This window comes from Panthera leo, chromosome B4 (genome assembly GCF_018350215.1).
Source record: "Panthera leo isolate Ple1 chromosome B4, P.leo_Ple1_pat1.1, whole genome shotgun sequence".
Taxonomy (NCBI): domain Eukaryota; kingdom Metazoa; phylum Chordata; class Mammalia; order Carnivora; family Felidae; genus Panthera; species Panthera leo.
In genome coordinates, this window is record NC_056685.1 from 141,253,426 (window position 1) to 141,275,212 (window position 21,787).

At 52.2% G+C, this 21,787-nt stretch overlaps 2 protein-coding genes across 3 annotated transcripts in view; both read right to left on the reverse strand.

Annotated features, from left to right (window-relative positions):
* The window catches only part of SYCE3 (synaptonemal complex central element protein 3), a 28,412-nt gene extending 20,256 nt beyond the window's left edge, over positions 1-8,156 (reverse strand). Inside the window, exon 1 of the mRNA XM_042944692.1 lies at positions 8,042-8,156. The gene's annotated coding sequence lies outside the window, so the exon portion shown is untranslated. The remainder of the gene's footprint in view (positions 1-8,041) is intronic.
* Positions 8,157-13,234: 5,078 nt separating this feature from the next.
* On the reverse strand, positions 13,235-21,551 carry CPT1B (carnitine palmitoyltransferase 1B). 2 transcript variants are annotated; one of them, XM_042948244.1, is made up of 19 exons: positions 21,186-21,551; positions 20,609-20,768; positions 20,096-20,235; positions 19,621-19,798; positions 19,295-19,396; positions 18,972-19,109; positions 18,796-18,873; positions 17,870-17,977; positions 17,711-17,795; positions 16,971-17,166; positions 16,452-16,637; positions 16,260-16,365; positions 16,059-16,175; positions 15,530-15,694; positions 15,316-15,450; positions 15,064-15,216; positions 14,380-14,493; positions 13,717-13,809; positions 13,235-13,570 (listed from the first exon to the last, which is right to left on the reverse strand). In XM_042948244.1, exons 2-19 carry the CDS (start codon positions 20,747-20,749, stop codon positions 13,487-13,489), a joined length of 2,319 nt encoding a protein of 772 aa, XP_042804178.1. In that variant the 5' UTR covers positions 20,750-20,768; positions 21,186-21,551; the 3' UTR covers positions 13,235-13,486. The 2 variants fall into 2 exon arrangements, with proteins under 2 accessions (XP_042804178.1, XP_042804177.1); XM_042948243.1 differs by lacking the exon at positions 21,186-21,551 and having other exon boundaries at positions 20,609-20,855.
* Positions 21,552-21,787: the final 236 nt, after the last annotated feature.

Here is a 21,787-nt window from a genome sequence, read left to right on the forward strand (position 1 = left end):
CAAGAAACAGACTTAACCATAGAGAACTGAGGGTTACTAATAGGGAGGTGGGTGGGGAGATGGGTTAAATTGGTGATAGGGATTAAGGAGTGCACTTGTGTGAGTACCAAGTCTTATTGAAAGTGTTGAGTTGCTCACTATATTGTACACCTGAAATTAATATTGCACTGTATGCTAACAAAATGGAATATTATATTATATTATATTATATTATATTATATTATATTATATTATATTATATTATATTTTGAGAGAGAAGCAGGGCTCATCCGAAGCAGGGGCTCATGTTTTACCCTAAGCTGGGCTCATGCTCACCAAATGTGGGGCTTGAACTCATGAATCGTGAGATTATGACCTGAGCCGAAGTTAGATGCTTAATGACTAAGCCACCCAGGTACCCAATTAAGTATAATTTAAATAAAAACTTAAAAATAAATAAGTGTACAGGGAAGGTCTTTTGACTAGATTTTCACTAGAGACTTGCAGGAAGTGAGAGAATGAGCCATGCAGATATCTGGGAAAAGTGCATCCCAGGCAGAGAAGAGAGTAAGAACAAAGGCCCTGAGCTATGAGTCAGCTGGATGAGCTGAAGGAAGAGCAGCAAAGGCAATATAGTTGGTACAGAGAGAGTGAAGGGGGGAGCAGTAGAAGATGATGTCAAAATTGCGGGGTGCAGAATTATGGTGGGCCTTGTAGTCCACCAAAAAGACTCTGGCTTTTTCTTTGAGTGAGACGGGAGCTGGGAGGATGATAATCTGATTTATGTGTTAATAAATCACTGGATTGAGAGTAGCTTGTCTGGACATGGGCAGAAGCGGGGTGACTAGGAGGCCACTGGAATAATGCAGGTAAGAGATAATAGCTTGAATCAACATAGGAATGATGTAAGTAGTATGAAGGAGAATAGAATAGTTCAGGGTATATTTTGAGGGCAGGGCCAACAGGATTTGCTGATGAGTCAGTGTGGAGTCAGGGAAGACACTAAAATTTTTGACAGGGTAACCAGAAATGGAGATACCATTAACTGAGATGGGGGGAAACTGGAAGACACTGGGTTGTGTGGGGAGAAGAAAGAACTCAGTTTTGAACATATTAAGATGCCTATGAGGCATCTGAGTGGGTATGATGAGTAGGCAACTGGATAAAGGAATTCAGAGAGAGTAGGCTAAAGATAGAAACTTGGGAGTCATCACCATATAGATGCTATTTAAAGACATGACAATGGGTGAGATCAAGGGAGATGAGTCCATCATCAAGTTTGGGGAGATGTGAAGAATCTAGCCAAAGCAACTGAAGAAGAGGGGCCAGAGAGGTAGAAGGAGAACCAGTCGGAGTCTTAAGTAAAGTACAGACTCTCAGAGAATCCCTGGACCCCAGCCAGTGTCCTCTGATCATATGACATCTCAGGAAACTGAGAAGACAACTCTGAAAAGTACAAGAGAAGGGAACTTTAAAAATTGCATGGGATAAAATAGATGCTTCCTTAGTGAGTGAATAACTTACAATGTTGAGAAGGTAAGGAACAAAGAAAGATAGGACATGTTCAAGACCATAAAAAGCTAGAATTACTGCGAGTATTTGGTATTTTATGCATTTCTATGTTTAAGAGAATTTGGCTTATTAGAGTAACAGGTCAACTTTGTCATTCTAGCTTAAAATGTGAAATTGATTATGGCTTATAATTTTAAGTCAAAATCTTACTAAGTTTATAAAGAGATTTAGAACATTTTTAGGGAATCTGAGGTTCATTATATTTATTAGTTTGACTTATGATATTTATTTTATTTTATTTTTTAATTTTTTTCAACGTTTATTTATTTTTGAGACAGAGAGAGACAGAGCATGAAGGGGGGAGGGTCAGAGAGAGGGAGACACAGAATCTGAAACAGGCTCCAGGCTCTGAGCTGTCAGCACAGAGCCCGACGCGGGGCTTAAACTCACAGACCGCGAGATCATGATCTGCGCCGAAGCCGGCCGCTCAACCGACTGAGCCACCCAGGCGCCCCAATATTTATAAGAATTATTTAAGAGAGTGGGAAGGTTTTGGGGAGCCTGGGTGGCTCAGTCAGTTAAGCGTCCGACTTTGGCTCAGGTCATGATCTCACGGTTCATGAGTTTGAGCCCCGCGTCGGGCTCTGTGCTGACAGCTCAGAGCCTGGAGCCTGCTTCAGATTCTGTGTCTCCCTCTCTCTCTTCTCCTCCCCCTCTCATGCTCTCTCTCTCTCTCTCTCTCTTTCTCAAAAATAAACATTAAAAAAAAAGTGGGAAGGTTTCTTATTAAGACAATTGAGATACTTAAAGAAATGAAATATATTAAGTTTATAATTAAATGAGTTTAAATTTATAAATAGAAAACATAACAATAATGTTATTTAAATAATTATTAAATTTGCTAGCCTACAACAAGATTAAAAGTTTAGAATGAGGGCACCTGGGTGGCTTAGTTGGCTGAGGGGCTGAGCGTCTGACTTCAGCTCAGGTCATGATCTTGTGGTTGAGTTCCAACCCCACATCCGTTGCTTCTGTCAGCCTGTCAGCACACAGCCCGCTTTGGATCTTCTGTCCCCCTCTCTCTGCCCCTTCCCCGACTTGTGCTCTCTCAAAAATAAATAAACATTAAAAAAAAAACTTTAGAATGAGATAATCATATTGAGGATAAGTAATCTAATAATCTGATTTAGAATAACATTTATAAACTAAACTTAAATGCTCAAGGAAAGATGGATTTTTAATATTAGTAACTTTAATAAAATATTAATTTTTAAAATCAAACATTCAAATACTCTTTTCTCTGTCTAAATAATGCCTTTAAAGGCACCAAAGCTCATATTTATCAATATCTAGCCATGTCCTCATATGTACCCTAAGCTTCAGTCATATCAAAGATTTTGTAAATTGGGGTGTCTTCCATATGCCAACCACTACAGAAATTGGAGATTAAAAAATAAATAGGTATGGAGCACCTGGGTGGCTCAGTCAATTAAATGTCTTATTTTGGCTTAAGTCATGATCTCACAGGTTTGTGAGTTCGAGCCCTGCATTGGGCTCTCCACTCTTAGCGGAGTGCTTTGGATCCTCCGTTTCCCTCTCTCTGCCCCTCCCTGCCATGCACACACACAGATTCTCTCTCTCTCAAAAAAGTAAACATTAAAGTAAATAAATAAATAGGTACATAGTCATGCCAACAAGGAAATAAGTCTGGTAAAAAGAGACCTGTTGTACCGCAAGATTCTCTGAAGAGCAATAGCCATTCGTCCAAATGTCCTTGCTCAGTTTCAAACCAAATCCTGCTCACTTAAATAGCCTTTATAGCCATGTCATTGAGGACTCTGAGAACACCATGTTCTCTCTTGCCTCTATGTGTTTATATATATTATGCTACTGCCTGAAATACCCTTGCCTCACTCTCTCTGTTTTTAAAGACTTAGTTCAAGGGCCACTTCTAGAAATCTCTCCTTACATTTCTAATCAGCCAACCCTGAAGGTTTCACCTCTCTTATGTTCCCGCAACTTCTACACCTCCTTCTAGCCAGATATTGTTGTAAGCATTTGCATCTTTATCAAAACCATATAAGGTAAGTACTATTATTATTCCAACTTACAGATGAGGAAAACAAGGCTCAGAGAAATTAACTAAATTGCCCAAGGTCAGACAGCAAAGACGCAGATCTGAGAATTGCGTCCTGACAATCTGGCTGCAGTCTGCGTGCTCACACATTATACTACTGGTATGCAATAAATTCTTGATAAATATGTGAGTGAACACAACCAATGAAATGTAGTAAGCAACTAAAGAAAAACTTCTGTGTACCCTGAAATCCTGGACTAGAATCCAGGCTCTGCCATTTACTGACTGTGAGATACTGGAAAGTTGAAGTCTTAGTTTCCCCTTCTGTAAAATGGAAATGATAGCTCCTTTGTAGGTTATTGTGAAGATGTACATAGCTATGGATAGAGTAGGCACCCAAATTAACAAATTAAATAGTAGGCGTGACTGTATGTGTAACACGAGGTACACACAGAGTAGTTGCTCAGAAAACATTTTACTATAATTAGGTGAGAAAGAGATGTGAATCTAATAATATAAAAGATAACATTTATTTCATGCTTAATATGTGCCAGGAACTGCGTAACTTCTCAACAAACATTGACTGATTTCACAACAACGTGACAAAATTAAGTGCTGTTATTCTCCCTGTTGTACAGATAAGGAAACAGAGGACTGTAGAAGGACCTATCCAAAGACACACAGCTAAATAGTAGTAGGCCTGGATTCAAACCCAGTCCTGATTCTAGAGATGGAGCTCATTAGCATTACATTTTCTCACGATTGCCTCAGACAATACAGTGGGTAGTTTTGAGCTTGACAGATGGAACAAAGGGGGAGAAAGAATGGGGGTACAGGAATGGAATGAAGAGGCTCTAGGAGTTCAATCTGGGGCAGCTTGAGTGTGTGGTGCCTATGGTGTACCCAGGTAAAGTTATTTAACAAACAGTTGAAATACAGGATTGGAGCCCAAGAGAGAGGGTAAACTGAAAATAAATGTTTGATGGTAGTTTAAATTATGGGAAAAGATAAAATCATTCACGGTGAATGTATAAAAGGAGAAGGGAAAATGGATTTGGAAAAGTCCTTAAAAACCAGCTCTTAAGAGCAGTTGGAAACAAGCCCATAAAAGGTACTGATAAACAGTCAGAAATGTAGAGAACTGGGGAGTGTGTAGTCGAGACCACAGAAGAGAGGAGGGACTGGCCAATTAATTCATTTAGTCAACAAATATTTATTAAATGTCAGGAACTGTTTTAGGGTATATTAGCAAACAAAAGACAATAATCCTTGCCCTTGTGGAGTTTACATTCTAGTCAAGGGAGACAGATACATAAATACATAATTTATGTGTATAAATGCATAATATATAAATCTATAAAATATATATGTATAGGAATATATAAACATATAAAATGTCAGGTGGAAATAAGCGTTATGAAGAAAATATAGCAAAGTAAGGTAGGCTAAAAAATAATGGGAGTGGGAGGAACCACTATGGAAATCTGCTCTGAGGTGAATCTTCAAATAGCCTCAAGAAAGTGAGCACAGGAGTCCGGTGGCTACCTTGGGGAAGAGTACTGTGCAGAGGGAACAGGAAAGAAAAAGCCTTGAGGGTACGTGTGCTTGGGTGTGGTTGAAGAAGGTCAAGAAGGCTGGAAATGCTGGAGTGGAGTGAAGGAGGGTAGGCTGTTAGATGCGGCTGAAAGACGGGAGAGGATACTGCAGTTTATATAAGACTTTGGCTTTTATTCTGAGTCATATGAGGAGACGTTAGAGGAATTCGACAGAGGTGATGGGATTTGCGTTATGATTTAAAAGGATCACTCTGGCTGCAATGGTGGAGGTGGCAGAGCAGAGAGGAAACTGCCGCAAAAGTCCAGGTAAGGGATGGCAAGGCTTGGACCAGAGTGTTAGAAGTGGGAGGAGCGAGGGTTGCTTGGATGGCTCAGTTGCAGTTAAACCCGACTCTTGACTTTGGCTCAGGTCGTGATCTCATGGTCCCAAGACAGAGCTCCGTGCTGGGTGCGGAGCCTGCTTAAGATTTCTTTCACCCTCTCCTTCTACCCCTTCCCCCCGCTCACGTGTGTGCACATGCACGTGCTCTCTCTCTCTCAAAAAAAAAAAAAATAGTGGAAATAGTGAGAAGTGACTGGATTCTAAATATGTTGTAAACATTGAGCCAACAGCATGTCCTGGCATCCAAGTAGAAATATAAATCTGGAGTGTGGTGAAAAGTCTGGCTGAACATCCTTATTGGGGAGTCACTGGGGTACAGATGACACTGAAAGCCATGGGACTAGTTGAGATCTCCTAGGAAGTGAGAGTAGATGGAAGAGAGGTGACCTCTTCAATATTCAGAATTTGGGAAGAAAAGGACCAGCAAAGGTAGAAAAAAAACCAGCAAAGAAAGTAAACAAAGAGTGATCCATTGTGTCTCATATAAAGTAGCATAAGCAGGGGCACCTGGGTGGTTCAGTCGATTAAGCGTCTGACTCCTGATTTCGGCTCAGATCATGATCTCACCGTTGGTGGGATTGAGCCCAGTGCTCTGTGGAGAGAGTATGAATGGAGCCTGCTTGGCATTCTCTCTCTCTCTCTCTCTCTCTCTCTCTCTCCCTCTCTCCCTCTCTCTCTCTCTCCCTCTCTCCCTCTCCAGCTCACACATGCTCTCTCTCTCTCTCTCTCTCAAAATAAATAAACATAAAAAAAAGTAGCATAAGGAATAAAAAGTGACCATGGATTTGACAATCTGAAGGTCACTGGCAATCTTGACAGAAGCTGTTTTCGTGAGGTGGCATGGACAAAAGCCTGATTGCAATGTGCTTACAGAGAGGGTAAGAAGAGAAGTAGAAACTTGCGTGTTCTGGTTCAAAGAGAAGCAGAGAAAGGGTCGGTGCCTGGGATGTAACGTGCAGTCACAGGTGTCTTTTGTTTTGTGTTGGGAGATGTTACACCAATGTCAAATATTACGAAAGGACCAAATGAATTTAGGACATCTTATTTGGGCGTCAGGCCTAAGTGAGTAACAGGAACAACAAGATTTCCACGAATCAACAATTAATGAAGCATTAGACAAAAGAGATAGGACATGCAGATTTCATGGAGACAGGACAAACAGGAGAGAGTAAGAAGGTGACAGAGGGAACGTTTTCTGTTTTTTAATTCACAAAGGCAGAAACCTGCCTGTGTTTAGGCTGTGTGGAAAGAGCTAGTTGAACGGAAAAGGCTGAAGAATGCGGAGAAAGGGTAACCGATGGCGCAGGGTCCGGTTTCCGGTAGGAAAGTGGTCACATGACCCTGAGAAGGGAAGGGAAGGCTAAGGCAGGTTAAGGGGCCAGGTGGTCCAGGCTCAGCTGAGGTCTCTCGCTCGCCCGCAAATGGCAATGAAAAGGTTCTTCTCCTAACAGGCATTCTCGGTTTGAGGACAATAATAAGGGTTAAAGCTGTGTGCCCCCTACAGGCACCCAGACGTGCAGCAGAGAAGCAGGGGTCTCGTGCCGAGGCCACACGGCTGCACAGCAAACGCAGGACTCCGGGGTGGCACAGAGAGAGGGGATGGACGTGGCTGGCCGGGGATTTTGAAACGCGTGGGGCGGACGGGCAGGGTGAGGACACACGTAAGGCAGCGGACTTAGGGCTGAGAGGATGCGGGGGGAGCCAGCGGAGGCCCAGTGGGGACATGAGGTCGAGGCCCAGGTGGCCTGGGGCTGGGGGCTGGGGCCAGGGTGATGCTGGATCTCAGGGGAGGGATGGCTAGACGGGGAAAGGGGGTGAGCAAGCCTAGGGCGGAACGGAGGGCCAGAGCGCTGCCAAAGCCAAGGGAACGCGGGGAACAGGACACTAAGGGGGCTGGGCGAGCAGTGGGGGGGGGGGGGGGAGGAGAGCAGGAGGGTTGGGGATCACTCCGGGCGTGAAAGGCTCGGGGTCGCAGGGGTCCCGGGCGCCGCAGAGCGCAGAGGTGTGCAGAACTCCAGGGCCTGGAGTCCGAAGAGTCCGGTGGAGTCTGGGCCCCCCTCGGCTGAGACAAGAGGGGCGCTCGGGTCACGGAGGCTGTGTGAGGGCGAGGGGCGCGCGCGCGGTGGGAGTCCCGGAGCGACGGGGCGAGAGGCTCTGGGGCCGCTCCCGGTGAACGGACGTCAGGAAGCGGAGAGTGTGGTCTAGCGAGCGCAGGTGCTCCAGCTGTGGCGGCAACACGTGAGAGGGTCAGGTTGGGCGGGAAGGTCCGGGGTCTGGGATGTGCAGTGTGTGGCGTCTGCAGGAGGCGGGGAGGGGGGGGGGGGCGACGAGACGAGTGAGGAGACACGTGGGGGGGGTGGGGGGAGGAGACTGAGGTGAGGGGGGGTGCAGGGTGAGGGGACACGTGGGGGTGGGGGGAGAAGACACGTGAGGGGTGGGGGTGTGGGGGCGAGGAGACTGGGGCGAGGTCACGGGTTACGTCTGAGAAGGAGTGGGGACGCCGCGGTCAGGGCGCGCAGCGAGGGCGCGGCTCACCTCCCGCACCGCCTGCGCTCGCGTCAGGATCCGCCGTCCACCTACGCAGCCTGGGGCACGAGGTCCAAGCTCGGAAAGGCACCCCGCCCCTTTCCGTTACCAGATCCGCCCCCAGAAGTGGCTTCTCGCCCTCATTGGCCAGTCTCCCGGAGCGGAAGGGGCGGGGTCACAAACACGTGAATGCGCCCACTTCTGGCTGGTCCCAAGTGTCAGCCTCCAGGTCTCATTGGCTACTCTGTAGAGCGGAAGGGGCGGAGTCGTCTCCGGCTGGTCTCGCACGTGGGGCTCTGGGTCGCAGATGGGCCGAGTTCCCAGACTGAGGGCCGGCTGAGATCTCGGGAGAGCGGGATTGCAGCGAGGGTCCACTGGTGGTCCTGATCATTGTGTTCCTCTCTGTGGCTCATGAGTGTAAGGTATGCACTCAGGGCCCTGTCTGCTTGACCACTGTGCCCCCAATGTTCAGGACAGCACTTGGCACAGCAGGTGCTAGTAAATATTGGTGCAATTAGTTCGACGCCCAAATATATTCAGTCTTGACAACTACAGTGCTGGCGGACATTGTTGCATCTGTCTTACAGAGCAGGAAACAGAAAAAGTACATGCAACTGGGGAGAGTGTGAGCTCTGGCTCCAGTCCAGGCCTGCCAGGCATCACTGGCCTCCAGGCGGTGGAAGCACATAGCCCCAAGTCAGGACAGGCAAGAGAACCGCTCACGGTTCTGCACGTTAAGCTGTGGGGCTGCACGTTAAGCTGTGGTCCAGAGGAGGCCAGAGAGATGCTCACACCTCAACAGGCCAGTCTAAGGAGCTCAGTCTTTACTTAGAGGGCACTTCGGAAGGGTGGGAGGCAGAGGAGTGACATGGTGAAGCGGTCTCTCTGGCTGCTGAGGGAGAGATGAAGCAGACTGTTGCTGTGTGGGTGAATGATGTTGGAGATGTGGACGGGGTGGAGGGAAGTACACAGTAGAAGCCTTTTAGAAGGTAGACTTGACAGGGCTCGGTAATGTGGGAAGTGAAGAAGAAAGAAGGAATGGGTTGGCGGCTGTCTGGAGGGTGATCACTGGCTGAGTTGGGGAGCAGTGGGGGAGAAGCTGACTTGGAAGGCTGTTAACCAGTTTTGAACACTTTGAGATTCCAGATAAACCTGGGACCCACTGAATTTTCTTTCAAGGATTCTGATTTTTAGTGGACTGATTGCAGAATAGGAAACAGAGCTATAACTGAGCCAGACAGTTCTGGGCACAGAGTATTTGCCCATCTATTGAGGCCATACCCCCTCCCCAAGCTGGCAGGTTCCTGCCCCTTCTGAACCTGGTTCCCTTGCTGTCCCTTCCCACCTGTGAGCCACCCTGCATACTTCTATTCCTTCCACCTTTGCTTAGACTTCCCAGAGCTGATTCCTGTTACAGCATCTCAGAAAAATACTAATCAGCAATAACTCTGATGGGTGATGAAGACAGCTTCAGGAAAGAGTAGGAGTTTACCAAGATGAGAACAACACAGGATTTCAGGCAAAAGTTCTATCAAAGGCAAAGTCAAGGATGTGAAAAAGCCTTCTTCATTTAGGGAATAGAGAGTCTGGTTGGGGCTCAGCATTCTTTTTTTTTTTTTTTCAACGTTTTTTTTAATTTATTTTTGGGACAGAGAGAGACAGAGCATGAACGGGGGAGGGGCAGAGAGAGAGGGAGACACAGAATCGGAAACAGGCTCCAGGCTCCGAGCCATCAGCCCAGAGCCTGACGCGGGGCTCGAACTCACAGACCGCGAGATCGTGACCTGGCTGAAGTCGGACGCTTAACCGACTGCGCCACCCAGGCGCCCCGGGGCTCAGCATTCTTGAGTTGAGGCAGAAGATCATTTGGGCTGGAATGTGGGGGCCTTGGGTACCCTGCCTAGTGGATGAGGTGAGCTATCTGAAGAACCCTGCAGAGCTCAGGCCAAGAAGGATGGGCTCTCGGTAAGCCCAGAGATGTCAGTCTGGTCTTCCCATGCCCCTGTGCATCCAAAACCAGCTAACTATTCACCAAATGTTTTCTTTATATCCTTGTCATATAGCCAGACTGTATTTTCCAGCCTTCCTTGCATTATGAGCCCTGGCCAGTGAATGTGGCAGTAAGTGCCCTGTATCATCACCAGGCCAGATCCGTAAAAGCTTCCCACGAGTGATACTTTCTCTCTCTTCCCCATGTACCTGCTGGATGTTGATGTCCAAGGCAACCTGGGACCTACTTGAGGAAGGCAGGGCTTCTGTCAACATGCCTTTGAATAATGGTATGGAGCTGAGTCTCCATCTCAGCCAACTGAACAAGAACTAAATTTCCCTTGGGTTAAACCATGAAGATGTCAGGATTTATCTGTTATGGCTGCTAGCCTTTACTAGTGCAGATCTGTAAACCTATGAGAGACAAGTAGCTTGTTCAGGTTTGATGGGTTGTCACCAGAGGTTTATATCTTGGTTTAGCACTATGGTTTCTCCTCTTACTTATTTTAACCAAGAGCAAATCAGATAAAAAAAAAAAAAAAAACAACTTTGGATTTCAACATTAATTAAAAGCCAGCTTTTTGGAGACCCTGCTTACTGATCTCCCAGAGCTGGGTGAACTGATGATCCCAGACACCTACCAAAACCCAGACACCTACCCAAGGTAGGTTACACAGACACCCAGAGTGGCAGAGGTCTGTGAAGATATTTTTGGAAGACCAAGAAAGCTCTGAAATGGAACGTAACATTTTGTGAGCTTAGATTTAGTTTTATAAGCTTCTCACTGAGACTCAAAGGAGGTTAGGAGTCTCTGCCCTGGGAATCCTCTCATGTGCTCTTAGGGCTTTAATGATCTTCAAAGTGGTTCTCAGGAGCCTACATCTCCTTAGCTTTCAAGTTATATTTTGAAGAGTCTGAGACATTTTCACGAATACTCCCTATAGGCACATCAAACTCAACATTTAAAATTCTCATCCAATATCCCAATCACCCAAAGCAGAAAATATGAATATCTTTGGTGCCTCCCTATCAGGTTTTTCAGACCTTCAACATTCTCAGTTTCCTGAGACTCCCTTCCTTAGTCTAAGTCCTGCCATTTCTCCCAACCTCCCCCCCCCCCGCCCCCACCAAGAGCAGTAATGACAGGTCTCCTTTCTGTCCTTACCAGCCCCTACTTTGTTATTTTTTTTTAAGAATTAAAAAAAAAAGTTTATTTTTTGAATTTGTTTATTTATTTATTTTTGAGAGAGGCGGGGAGAGGGGCAGAGAGAGGGTGAGGGAGGGAGGGAGAGAGAGAGAGAGAGAGAGAGAGAGAGAGAGAGAGAGAGAATCCCAAGCAGTCTCCACAGTGTCAGCAAGGAGCCCGATGTGGGGCTCAAACTCACAAACCATGAGATCATGACCTGAGCTGAAACCAATAGTTAAATGCTTAACTGACTGAGCCACCCAGGCACCCATATTTATTTATTTTGAAAGACAGAGCATGAGTATGGGAGGGGCAGAGAGAGAGGGAATCCCAAGCTGACTCCACACTGTCAGCACAGAACCTGACATGTGGCTTGAACCCATGAACCATGAGATCATGATCTGAGTTGAAATCAAGAGTCAGATGCTCAACTGACTCCAGAGTCAGGTGCACAACCCCCTGCCCCCCGCCCCCCGCCGTTGGTTCTAATGTCATTTAGGTTGGCCATGATGATCCCGTTAAAATTTAGGGCAGGTTATATCACCCTCTGCTCAAACCTCAATGTCTCCCCCATCATTCAGGGAAACCAGAGTCTGGCACAGTCCACCTGTCCCCCCCCCCCCGGCTCCGCGCCCCCCACTAATTCTGTGCCAGCCACAGACCGTCCAGTACTGTTCCTGCATTGCAGCAGGCAATGCTTCCACCTTGAAGCTTTGGCTCTTGCTGTCCACTCTGCCAGGTATCTGCTGCCCTTGCATGCTCATTTCCTTCAGGTCTGAGTCCAATGGCCCCGCTCCGGAAGGCCTGCCTGCGCAACCCCATCTGAAATTGCCACCCACCCCTCCGCGCTCCCTCCCCTTACTTTTCTCCTTAGCACTTATTACTATCTGACTTACTATATAATTTACTCATTCTTCTTCATTAATGCCTGCCTCCCCACTAGACTCTAAGCCCCAGAGGGAGGGACTCTTTTGGCCAGTTTTATTCACAGCTGTATCCCAGTGCCTAGCCCACAGTAGCACTCAATAAGTACTTACTAAGTGAATTATTCCAAAAGCCTCCTGGTTTCCCTGCCAGCCACTCCGTCCCCTGATCCATGCCTGTTTCACCTAATAGTGAATTCCACATAGGTCGGTGCCTTGTTCACCACTGAACCTCCAGCACAGAGCTCGACAAACAGAGCTTCATGAGAGAAGGCCCAGGATTATGTCTAATTCATTTCTGGGCTCTTTTTTTTTTTTTTTTTAACATTTTTTTAATGTTTACTTTTTTGAGACAGAGACAGAGCATGAGCAGGGGAGGGGCAGAGAGAGGGAGACACAAAATCCAAAGCAGGCTCCAGGCTCTGAGCCGTCAGCACAGAGCCCGATGTGGGGCTCGAACCCACGAACCATGAGGTCGTGACCTGAGCCAAAGTCGGATGCTTAACCAACTGAGCCTCCCAGGCGCCCCTTCATTTCTGGGTTCTTAGCACCAAGCATAGGGCTGAGATCCAGATTCATTCTAGCATGCAGTGATAGTGCTGTCTACTTATACTTTCCAAACAAATTATTTTTTGTTTACTCCTGATGTTAATTTAATGTAAAAGCCAACCTGAGGGGAGGAGCATGTGTTGCTCCAGATTATGGTGTGTGCCGTCTCACAGACATGGCCACTTGGCACCTTGACCTCGGGCCTGAGGTTACAGCCCCTCCCTTTGGCCAGGAGGAGGCCAAGGGCCTCCACAGGGCTGTGCAGGGGTGCAGAGGGTGTGACTATTCATGGAGGAGGCAGGTGGGCCCCACTCTCTGGCTGACAAACAGAAGTGGCCCCAGGGACCAGGTGAAGGTTCTAAAGCAAGAATTTATTCCAAGCGCACACGTGAGTGTGGACAGCGGTGACCTCAGGAGAGACACGCATTTCAAAGTAGGTCATATGCCTCTCAGTCTCCCAGCCCCAGCTCCCCACCCTGCCACTTCTCTGGTCTGGACTTGGGCAGGGGAGGGCCTCATAGTCCCCAGCAAAACAAAGGTACCTGAGAGCCAAGAGAAAATTACACAGCCTTATCTTTATTAGTATCTAGCAAGAAAAAGAAAATCGAAATCCCCTCCCTGCTCCAACCCCACCTCCACCACCTGGGCCCTCAGCCAGCAGCATCTATCTGCCTGGAAAGTGCCGGCTGCCAGAGCTGTCCTTGGAGCCGGGACACCTGTGCAAGGCCACCCTGTGCCTGTGAGCCGACCACAGGCCCCTCCCTCCACAACGTGGGGATGGAAGGGCAGCTGGCATTTCTCCAGCTCTCAGCTGTGGGCCTTGGGAACTTGGAAAAGATCAGCGATGTCCAGCAGAGCCTGGCGGATGTGGTTCCCAAAGCGCTGGGCATTCTGTGGGAGCCAAGAGCTCAGACCCACCTTCAGGTGAACCCCTGTCCCTCTGCCCCTAAAACTGAGGACTCTTCCCCCACCCTGCCCAGACAGGGCCCCAGGTGGCATCCCCTCCTCAGGCCTGCGCGGGAACAGGGGAGACTCACCGTCTCTGAGCTTGAAAACTTGCTGGAGATGTGGAAGAAGATGGTGTTTTCGCCCGCAATCATGTAGGAAACCCCATAGCCGTCGTCTGCCACCTGAGGGCAGCACGAGAGTAAAGAACAAGTAAACCAAACTTTGTGGACCTGAAAGCCAAGCTGACTTCACGCTTGTTCTCCCCACAATATTCCCAGATGCTGCGTTTCTCCTGCGGTCAGGAACACCCCCAGGAAAAAGCGTGAAAACCGAGGGGCTCTGCCCGATGCAGCTCCAGACACTACCAGGAGCCAGGACCTTGTGTTTCTTTCAGGAGGCTCAATATCACTGCTTCTCTCCGGGGGGGGGGGGGGTGACAAACTAGCCCACTCGAACTTCTCAGTGGGAGGCCTGGGCTGTCTCTGGGAAGCACACGCTTCAGAGGAGGAAACCAGCCCCGGGTGTGGTCATGCTGCAGCTGGGAGTATTGAGGAGTGTTGGCCTGGGTGGGCCCCAGGCACCCGTCTTCTGTCTTCTGTCTTCAGGTCAGGCCCGTAGCTACTCATGCTGTTCCCACGCAGGGCAAGCCCCGGGGCCGTGCTCCCACCTCTGGTCTGACTTCAAGACTGCACTCTCCACTGAAACCCCTGGGGCCCAGTCCTGCTCATCTGTCCCCTCTCAAGGGCACTTACGGGGCCAAAGCCACCACCGGCGCCCAAGTGATTCGGGTACTGCTCTGGGTCAAACATACGGATCTGGAATTGAGCGATCTGGCTGGTGGAGAGGCGCCAGGGTTCCGAGAGCACCTGCAACAAGGGGGCCCCAGCAGTGAGACACCATGCACGGAGCGCCATGCACCGAGCATGCACCTGCTGACAGGTGGTGCCTCAGCACCAATACGAGTGACGCTGCCCCTCGCCCGCCCTGCCAGTGTGTTCTCAGCCATGTCAGCATCTGCACAAAACCCTCAAGGCCCCATGTGACCTAACTGTCCCCTGGGCCTCCTCTCCTACCGGCCTATCCCTTCCTTGGTTCTGCTCCCTCCCCTCCTGCTGTTCCTTGCGCACCCACACCCCTGCCTCAGTGTCTGGGCACCGGAGGTTCCCCTGCCTGGGTATTCTGCCCACCCTGATACTGCAGCCTCTACGCTTTCCTCACAAGTGCTGTCACCACCTGACACTCTCATGAGAACACCAGCTCCGTGAGGGGAGGTTCCCACTCAGAGCCAGGACCACGAGCCTGGATGGGCTGTAGAGTGGGAAAGCCGGCCCCAGCCCTCGAGGGCAGCTTCTGGGGAGCTGGCCAGAAAGAAAACAGGCCAAGCCCCCCCAGGAGAGGGCATGGGGACAGAGGACACACCCACCAACAATGCTGACCTCAGCCAGGAAAGGGGAGCTGACCCCCAGGTACTTGGAGACCACGTAAAGGCAGAAGAGGTGCCTGTCTATCCCAGCCCCTGTCATGGCCAGGCGGTACATATTCTGGTGTTTCTTGGAAGCTTTCCGGAAGAGATCTTGGAGGTCTGCTTTCTGGGGAGCAGAAGTGGAGCAGTGAAGAGTAGCCCTGACCCCAAGGTGGGCAGAAGGTAGAGGGGTCACCTCACAGTGTGGCTGGCCGGGGAGGCTCACCATGTGGGACCCCTTCACCATAGCCTGAACAAAGGCTGTGGACTCGCTGGTACAGGAACGTACAGTCTCGGTCCGTCCCTCTCGGAACATTCTAGTCATGGAGGCTTCATAGGTCAGGCAGAACTTGCCCCTGTCCTGAGGAGCAGAGAGGGGTGAATCTGGCAGGTGAGTCTGGTGCCACCCTGCCCCCTCAGCGGCCCCGCGGGGCTCCTACCCGGAAGTGGGCCAGCTGCAGGGCAATCTGCACAAAGGCGTCAGGGCTGGTCCGACACTTCTTGATGAGGCCTTTGCCAAATGGCAAGAACTGGAAGCAGTACAGCTCCACGTCGTCTGCCAGCGCTGTGGCCACCTGGTAGGAGCTCTCGATGACCGCCTGGCACTGCCAAGACATGGAAGGGTCAGCTGGGGGCAGAGCTCTCTAAGCAGGACTCCAGGGTCACATCTGGGAGGCCTGAAGTTTAGGTGATAGATGAAAAGCGGGGCTGGGCAGGTCTCGGTGCACCTTCTCCATCTTCAGACACAAAGGGCAACCTGGGGGCAGCAGCCACCAGAGGTCAGGTAGGGCTTTGTGGGAAGAAGGAGGCACTAACAGGTGCCCCATGGATGACTCTCACACCTCACATCTTTCTCTAACCACCAAATGGACTCTGAGAAGCTCCTGTCCCTCCCCCGAGAGCATCCCGGGTACTTGTCATACTTGTCACTCTCACAAGCCCGTCCCTGTTCCTTCGCAGACGGCACACCTGCTCAGGAATGTCCCACTGCAGCCGCTGGGGAGCTGCAAGCATGGGGTTCGGTTTGCCCAGGCAGTGCCCAGTCTCCGTGTAGCCCAGGTGGAAGGTGTCAGTGCCCAGGACAAACTGCAGGGAGAAGGTCAGGCTGAGAGACCACCCACGTGTCCCGCACCCAGCCTGCCCTGCAGGATGCCTGTCAGGACCCGTTACCTCCCAGAGGTGCCCTATGATAGGGGCGTCTGCCCACGCGTGTTCCGTGTTGAGGCCCAGCTGGCCATTCTTGAAGGCAATGAGAGTAAAAGACTTGTCGAACCACCTGCAGGAAAGGAGGCAGGCGATGAGCGGAGCACACCGAGATGGACGGAGAGGCGGGGGGCCTGCACCGGGGCTGGGGTGCCGCACCTGTTGTAGCAGTTGCCATGAAGTAGGGCCTTGCCATAGAGGCTGAGGCTGGCCTCATCTTCAGGGTCGTAGTGGGGAGACTCCTCGTCCAGGGCCACAAAGAAAGCAGCGCGCTCGATGGTGTCTAGAGCAGTCTTGTTCTTGCCGGAGCTGAAGAAAGCCTGGCGTGCCTGTGCCCACTCCACTCTGGGGGCATAAGGGCAGGGTGAGAGCTGGAGACACTGTGGGTGGCAGAGAAGGGCACCTCCCAGGACCCAGCAGGGCCCAGAGCTGGGGGTACCAGCCTCTCCTGGAAGGTGTCCTTGTCCTCCACACACTCCCTCCTGGCCATCACCGAGCTGGATGTGGCTGGAGATGCAGTGGGCTACAGCCACTGACCAGCAGTGCCCCTCGCCACAGAGGGTCCTGCTGTGGACAGAGGATGCCGTGCCGGCACTTCCCTCCCTCAGTCGTGCCTCTGGCCCCACGTTCCAGGGCGGCACTCGGGGCCAAGCCCCTCCCCTCGTGGGGCCCTGATACCTTCCCCCCGCAGTGAGGGCTGCCAGCTTCTCCTCCCCAGGCTGAGGTGGGGAGGGGTCATCCAGGATCCTCTGGAACTGCATCTCCAGGTCGCGAGGCTTGAGCAGGTGCGAGCCCTCGTAGAGCCACACCTTGAAGAAGCGGCCCTTGTGGTAGACGGCCACGTGCCTGCTGTCGGAGAGGTGCTGCAGCAGGTCTGCAGCGGAAGCGGGCAGGAAGGCTGAGGCAGTGTGGCATGGCGTGCCTTGCTCCACTCCACCCGCTCTGTAGGCTGCCAGCTTCCCTGGGGGCGGGGGCTGGGGTGCAGGGGGCCTGCACTGAACCAGGCCCTATGCTGGTTGCCTCCACACCGTGTTGAAGGCCAACACCCTGTGAAGCACTTCACAGGGCAGGAAGCCCACACACTGCCCCGGGGTCTGCGAGCAGCCTTCTGGTCCCACAGGCTCCATGAAGGGCTCACGGAAAGCTCCGCCCCCCTGCTGCTCCTTCCTCAGACTACCTTCCCCCGGCCTGTGAAGCCCAGACAGGACAGGAGGGGCTCTGTTTTGGGCCCGCAGGGTCCCAGCACTAGCGTCGTGCCTGTGAATAGTAGGGTCACAATTACATGACTCTGAGACACCCAGGATGCTTGGTAATGGATGAGCAGGTGGTAGGGTGACCAGCCATGGCAGGCCCAGAGCTGGGTGGGAGGGAACTCCGTCTAGATGGTCCCACCACGGGCTCCTGGTTGTGGCCAGTACCTGTCTCCTTGCCTGGGATCCGGGTGGTGTTGAACATCCTCTCCATCTGGTAGGAGCACATGGGCACGATGCCCAGTGCCATCACCTGGGAGGAAGGCCCAGCATGGCTCAGACTCAGGCCTCCTTTCCCTGTCATGCCCTCAACCCAACACAACTCACAGGCTTGATCTCTTCACGGTCCAGTTTACGGCGATACATGATCATAGCGTGGACGATGTTTCCCAGGCGGGCTGCCTGTATGTCTGTGTTCTTGATGAGCACAAAGTCCTACAGAGAGAGGACAGAGCTTGCAGGTGGTGTGACAAATGTGCACAGGTCACCTGGGTCTCCCTGCCTAAGGACAGGGTGTCTTGACCCCTTCCCCCGGTCCATCCTGCACATTCGGTCAGGGTGCACTGCCAGAGATGAAATGCGTAACTGATCACGTAACCCCTCCGCCCAGCCTGAATCTTTGATCTGCTTTTCCATAATCTATTTTTGTTCGTATTTTGTTTATTTTGCATTGAAAAAGAAGTTCCCCCCACTAAAAAACAGTTTAAAACCTCTGGTGTGGACAAGCCATATATAAGCTGTGAGGAGGACAGTTTTGTGGAGGAGGGGAATTCAGCACAGGATTCACAGTGTGTTTTGGACAGTGGGAGAGGAGAGAGAGGCATGCTGCACGGACCTGTGGCTGGGCGGTGGGGGGACCCTGGTGGCTGCATGTGCTGGTGGGGGGATCCTGGTGGCTGCAGCACAAGCATGTGCTGGGGGTGGGGGGCTGGTCATGGGAGGGTTAGAGACCAACAGTGACCTTCTGAGCTCTCAGAGAAGCTGCTCTGGGTCCACATCGTGACACAAAAGGGAGGCATGATGAAGGAGATTCCCTGGGGATGGTGTTAGGAGAGCTGGGAACATGTGGCTGGGAGGCCAGCAAGGGAACCAAGGCAGGAAGTGACGGAGCCTGGGGACTCTGAGACTGACAGCGTCAGGCTGTGTGGCTACCCAATTCTCTAGATCCTCGGTATCTCTGCGGCCCTGAAGCTGCTTCCTGACTGTCCCTCCAGGACCTCCCTCATCTTCCCTGTCCCCGAATTCTCTCGCACCATGACATAGTAGTTGCTGTTCACCACGAGGGGGGCCCTGCTGCGCAGATACACGTACTCTTCCCACCAGTCACTCACCTGCGGGAGGGAGGGAGCAGTGAGGGCTGGGGCAGAGGGCAGGGGACAGATCCCCCTGACACAAGCGGAGGTGAGGGTAAGCCCAGGAGGGGACTCACATAGTTAGTTGCCCACCATGACTTGAGGACCAGGTACTTCTGCAGCCTGGGAGCAGTCTTGTCCTGGAATTCTTTGGCCAGCGTCTCCATTCGGTAATATTCCTCATCATCCAGCAAGGGCCGCACAGACTCCAGGTACTGTCCAGCCAAGTTGTTGTCAGTGTGGGGGCCAAACAGCAACAACCACCTCTGTCCCGACCCTCTTCCAACCCAGCCCCATTGCTCTAAACCGCGCTCTTTGCAGGGGACAGTTCCTTATGTTTGCAGAAGTCCTCTGGGTCCAGCCTAGCCTGCACATTGGGATGTCTGATTCAGGCCCTCACCCGGTGAATTGTGGCTGGCACACTGGGCACAGGCAGCTTGGGCAGGGATGTCTGGAAGCTGTAGAGCATGGGCCGCCGGCTGGACAGAAGGCGGACACAGAACTGGGCGTACAGAGCACAGAGTGTTTCTGGTGAGAACCAGGGGAAATAACGGAAACAAACTAGCAAACACTTGAGGACTTGGGCTCCCGACCCTCAGAACCAGGACAAACCTATGCACCAGGCACCAGTGCCCTGTCTGCCTCTCCCCTCCAAGTTAGAACCCCAAATGAGGCCCCCAGGGTCTCAAACCAGATGTCTGAACCCCTCCCCTGGCTTCTGCTCACAGCCCAGACTTTGGTGAAGTGGCTGGTCTGGCCGTGCATCTCAAACATCCAGCCATGGTAGGAAAGAAGCATTTTCAGGGTTTGGCGGAAGAAGAAGATGCCCATCATCCAGACCCCCGTGGAGAAGATAGCCATGCTGAGAAGTGCCCGGGTCTGTGGGGTCCGGTAGGGGCCACATCTGTCAGAGAAGGGAGAGGGCTGCAGAGGGTCCACTTGAGGCCAGCCTTGGGGAAATTCTGACTCTGAAGTTTTGATGGTACAAACCATCTTGGGGGAGGTGCTGAAGAATAACATTCCTGGGCACACTCGTGTCTGAATGCATAACATACAAACTTACGAATGTGGGACTCTGGTGATGGCAGCCCCCAGGGAGGGCTGCCCTAGGACCTCCAATGGCTACTGTCCTGCATCTGCCCAGCTCAGGAACCCTGGCCTTAGAGCCTGCCCGGCCCTCTCTCATAGCCCTGCTTCTCACCCCTCAGGGAGGCATCTCTGGATACAGCAGATGAGTCCCATGGAGATGTCCACTTTGCAGTAGGAAGAACCCACGGTTGCCATGACGACGACCAGCCAGCTGGTGGGGCTGCCAGGGTACACACCCCTAAGGATACCATTCTGTGGGGCAGAAACAAGCACACTTACAGCAGGAGTGAGGGCGGTGAGCAGGCACCTGTGGGGTCCCGGGTCTCTCACCTGTTGTGTTCTTCTTCCTCCCTCATGTCTGGTCTTCCCCGTCTCCACACTCCCACACCTGCAGCACCCGATTACTCACTGTGTCCCTCTGCCACTCCTTGTATGCCCATCTCCCCGCCACACCTTGAGCGCCGCTCTGGTTTCTGCACTGCTAGAGCCTGTCACCCAGCAGGACTGCCAGCCAAGGTGGGGGTGGAGGATCTTAACAAAGGGGCAGCAGCTGACACCTGGCCTCTGTCTCCGGGAGGACTCTATTCTGCACTTGCTGTAAGAAGCGAGAACCACCTGCGCCCACCTTGATGCGAATCAGGCGTTTCTTCCAGGAGTTGATCCCAGACAAGTAGACGTGTTTCAGGGCCTCCCGACTGAGCCGGAAGTCGACCCCATCTGGGGTCACCGTGAACTGGAAGGCCACGGCCTGGTGCGCTTCCGCCATCCTGGAGGTTGGCCGTCACCTGGGAGGGGGCAGGAGGGTGCGCGGGCGGGCTCAGGCTGACCCCGCCCCCGGCCGCCCTCCGCGCGGAGGCCCCCTCCCTCCGCCCCCGGCCGGGCCGCGCCCCCGCCCGCACCGCGCCAGCGGCCGTCCCCCGCCCTCCCGCTTCGCACGGCCGCGCAGCCTGACCAACGGCCGCGGAACCCTCGCGCCCGCGTTCCGGGGAGGGTCCGTCACGGTGGTGCAGGGGTCGAGCCGTACAATCTGCAGAATGGCTGCCTCGGGGTGGGGGCGAGACGCAGAGTTGGTCTGGGGCAAGGCCGGGTCTGGGCACTCCCAGCCCCGCCTAGGAGGGACCCCGGCGCCGTCCTGGTCCCCTGCTCTGGTCTAGGACTCTGAGCCGGACCGGTGGCCCTGTGTTGCCCCCCACTCCACTCACGGGTTGGGTTCGCTCCTGTCAGCGTGTGGGGCCAGTAGCTCTGGCCCGTGTCCCCACGTCCTTCAGGCCTGGCCATCCCCGCCCCGCCCTCACCGGGAACCTGACACCCACTCCCAAATTTGGGTTGAGATAACAGATGTGGGGCGGCAACCAGAATCCCCTTCCCTCTGTGGTGGGAATGAGGAGTGGGGGCGGTCCCGGTTTCTGCAAGCGGAGATTGCTCAGAGGTCTGGGAACCTGGGGGGGCCTAAAGGGTCTCACGTGAGGATGGTGGCATTAGAGCTAAAAATAGCTGAATGTGGGGAAAAGGTCATCCATGTGTCAGCTGTGCTGCCTGTCCCCTGCTCTCCAGTGCTCAGGGCTGGGCAGCCCCACCCCAGGGCCCTCTTTGTACCCCCATTACTCCCCAGTCCCCCGCCCCAGTCTCTCTAGTGTGCATCACTTCTAAGCTGGAGCCAGGGAGACAGAGGGCCAGGGACTCCATTTGGCAGAGTGGACCCTTAACTACTCTCAAGCCCAGAGCACCAAACAGCCATGCTTTTCAGAAAGGGAAAGTGAGGTTCAGAGCCACGGTCACTTTGTCACCCTGTGTGCATTCCTTG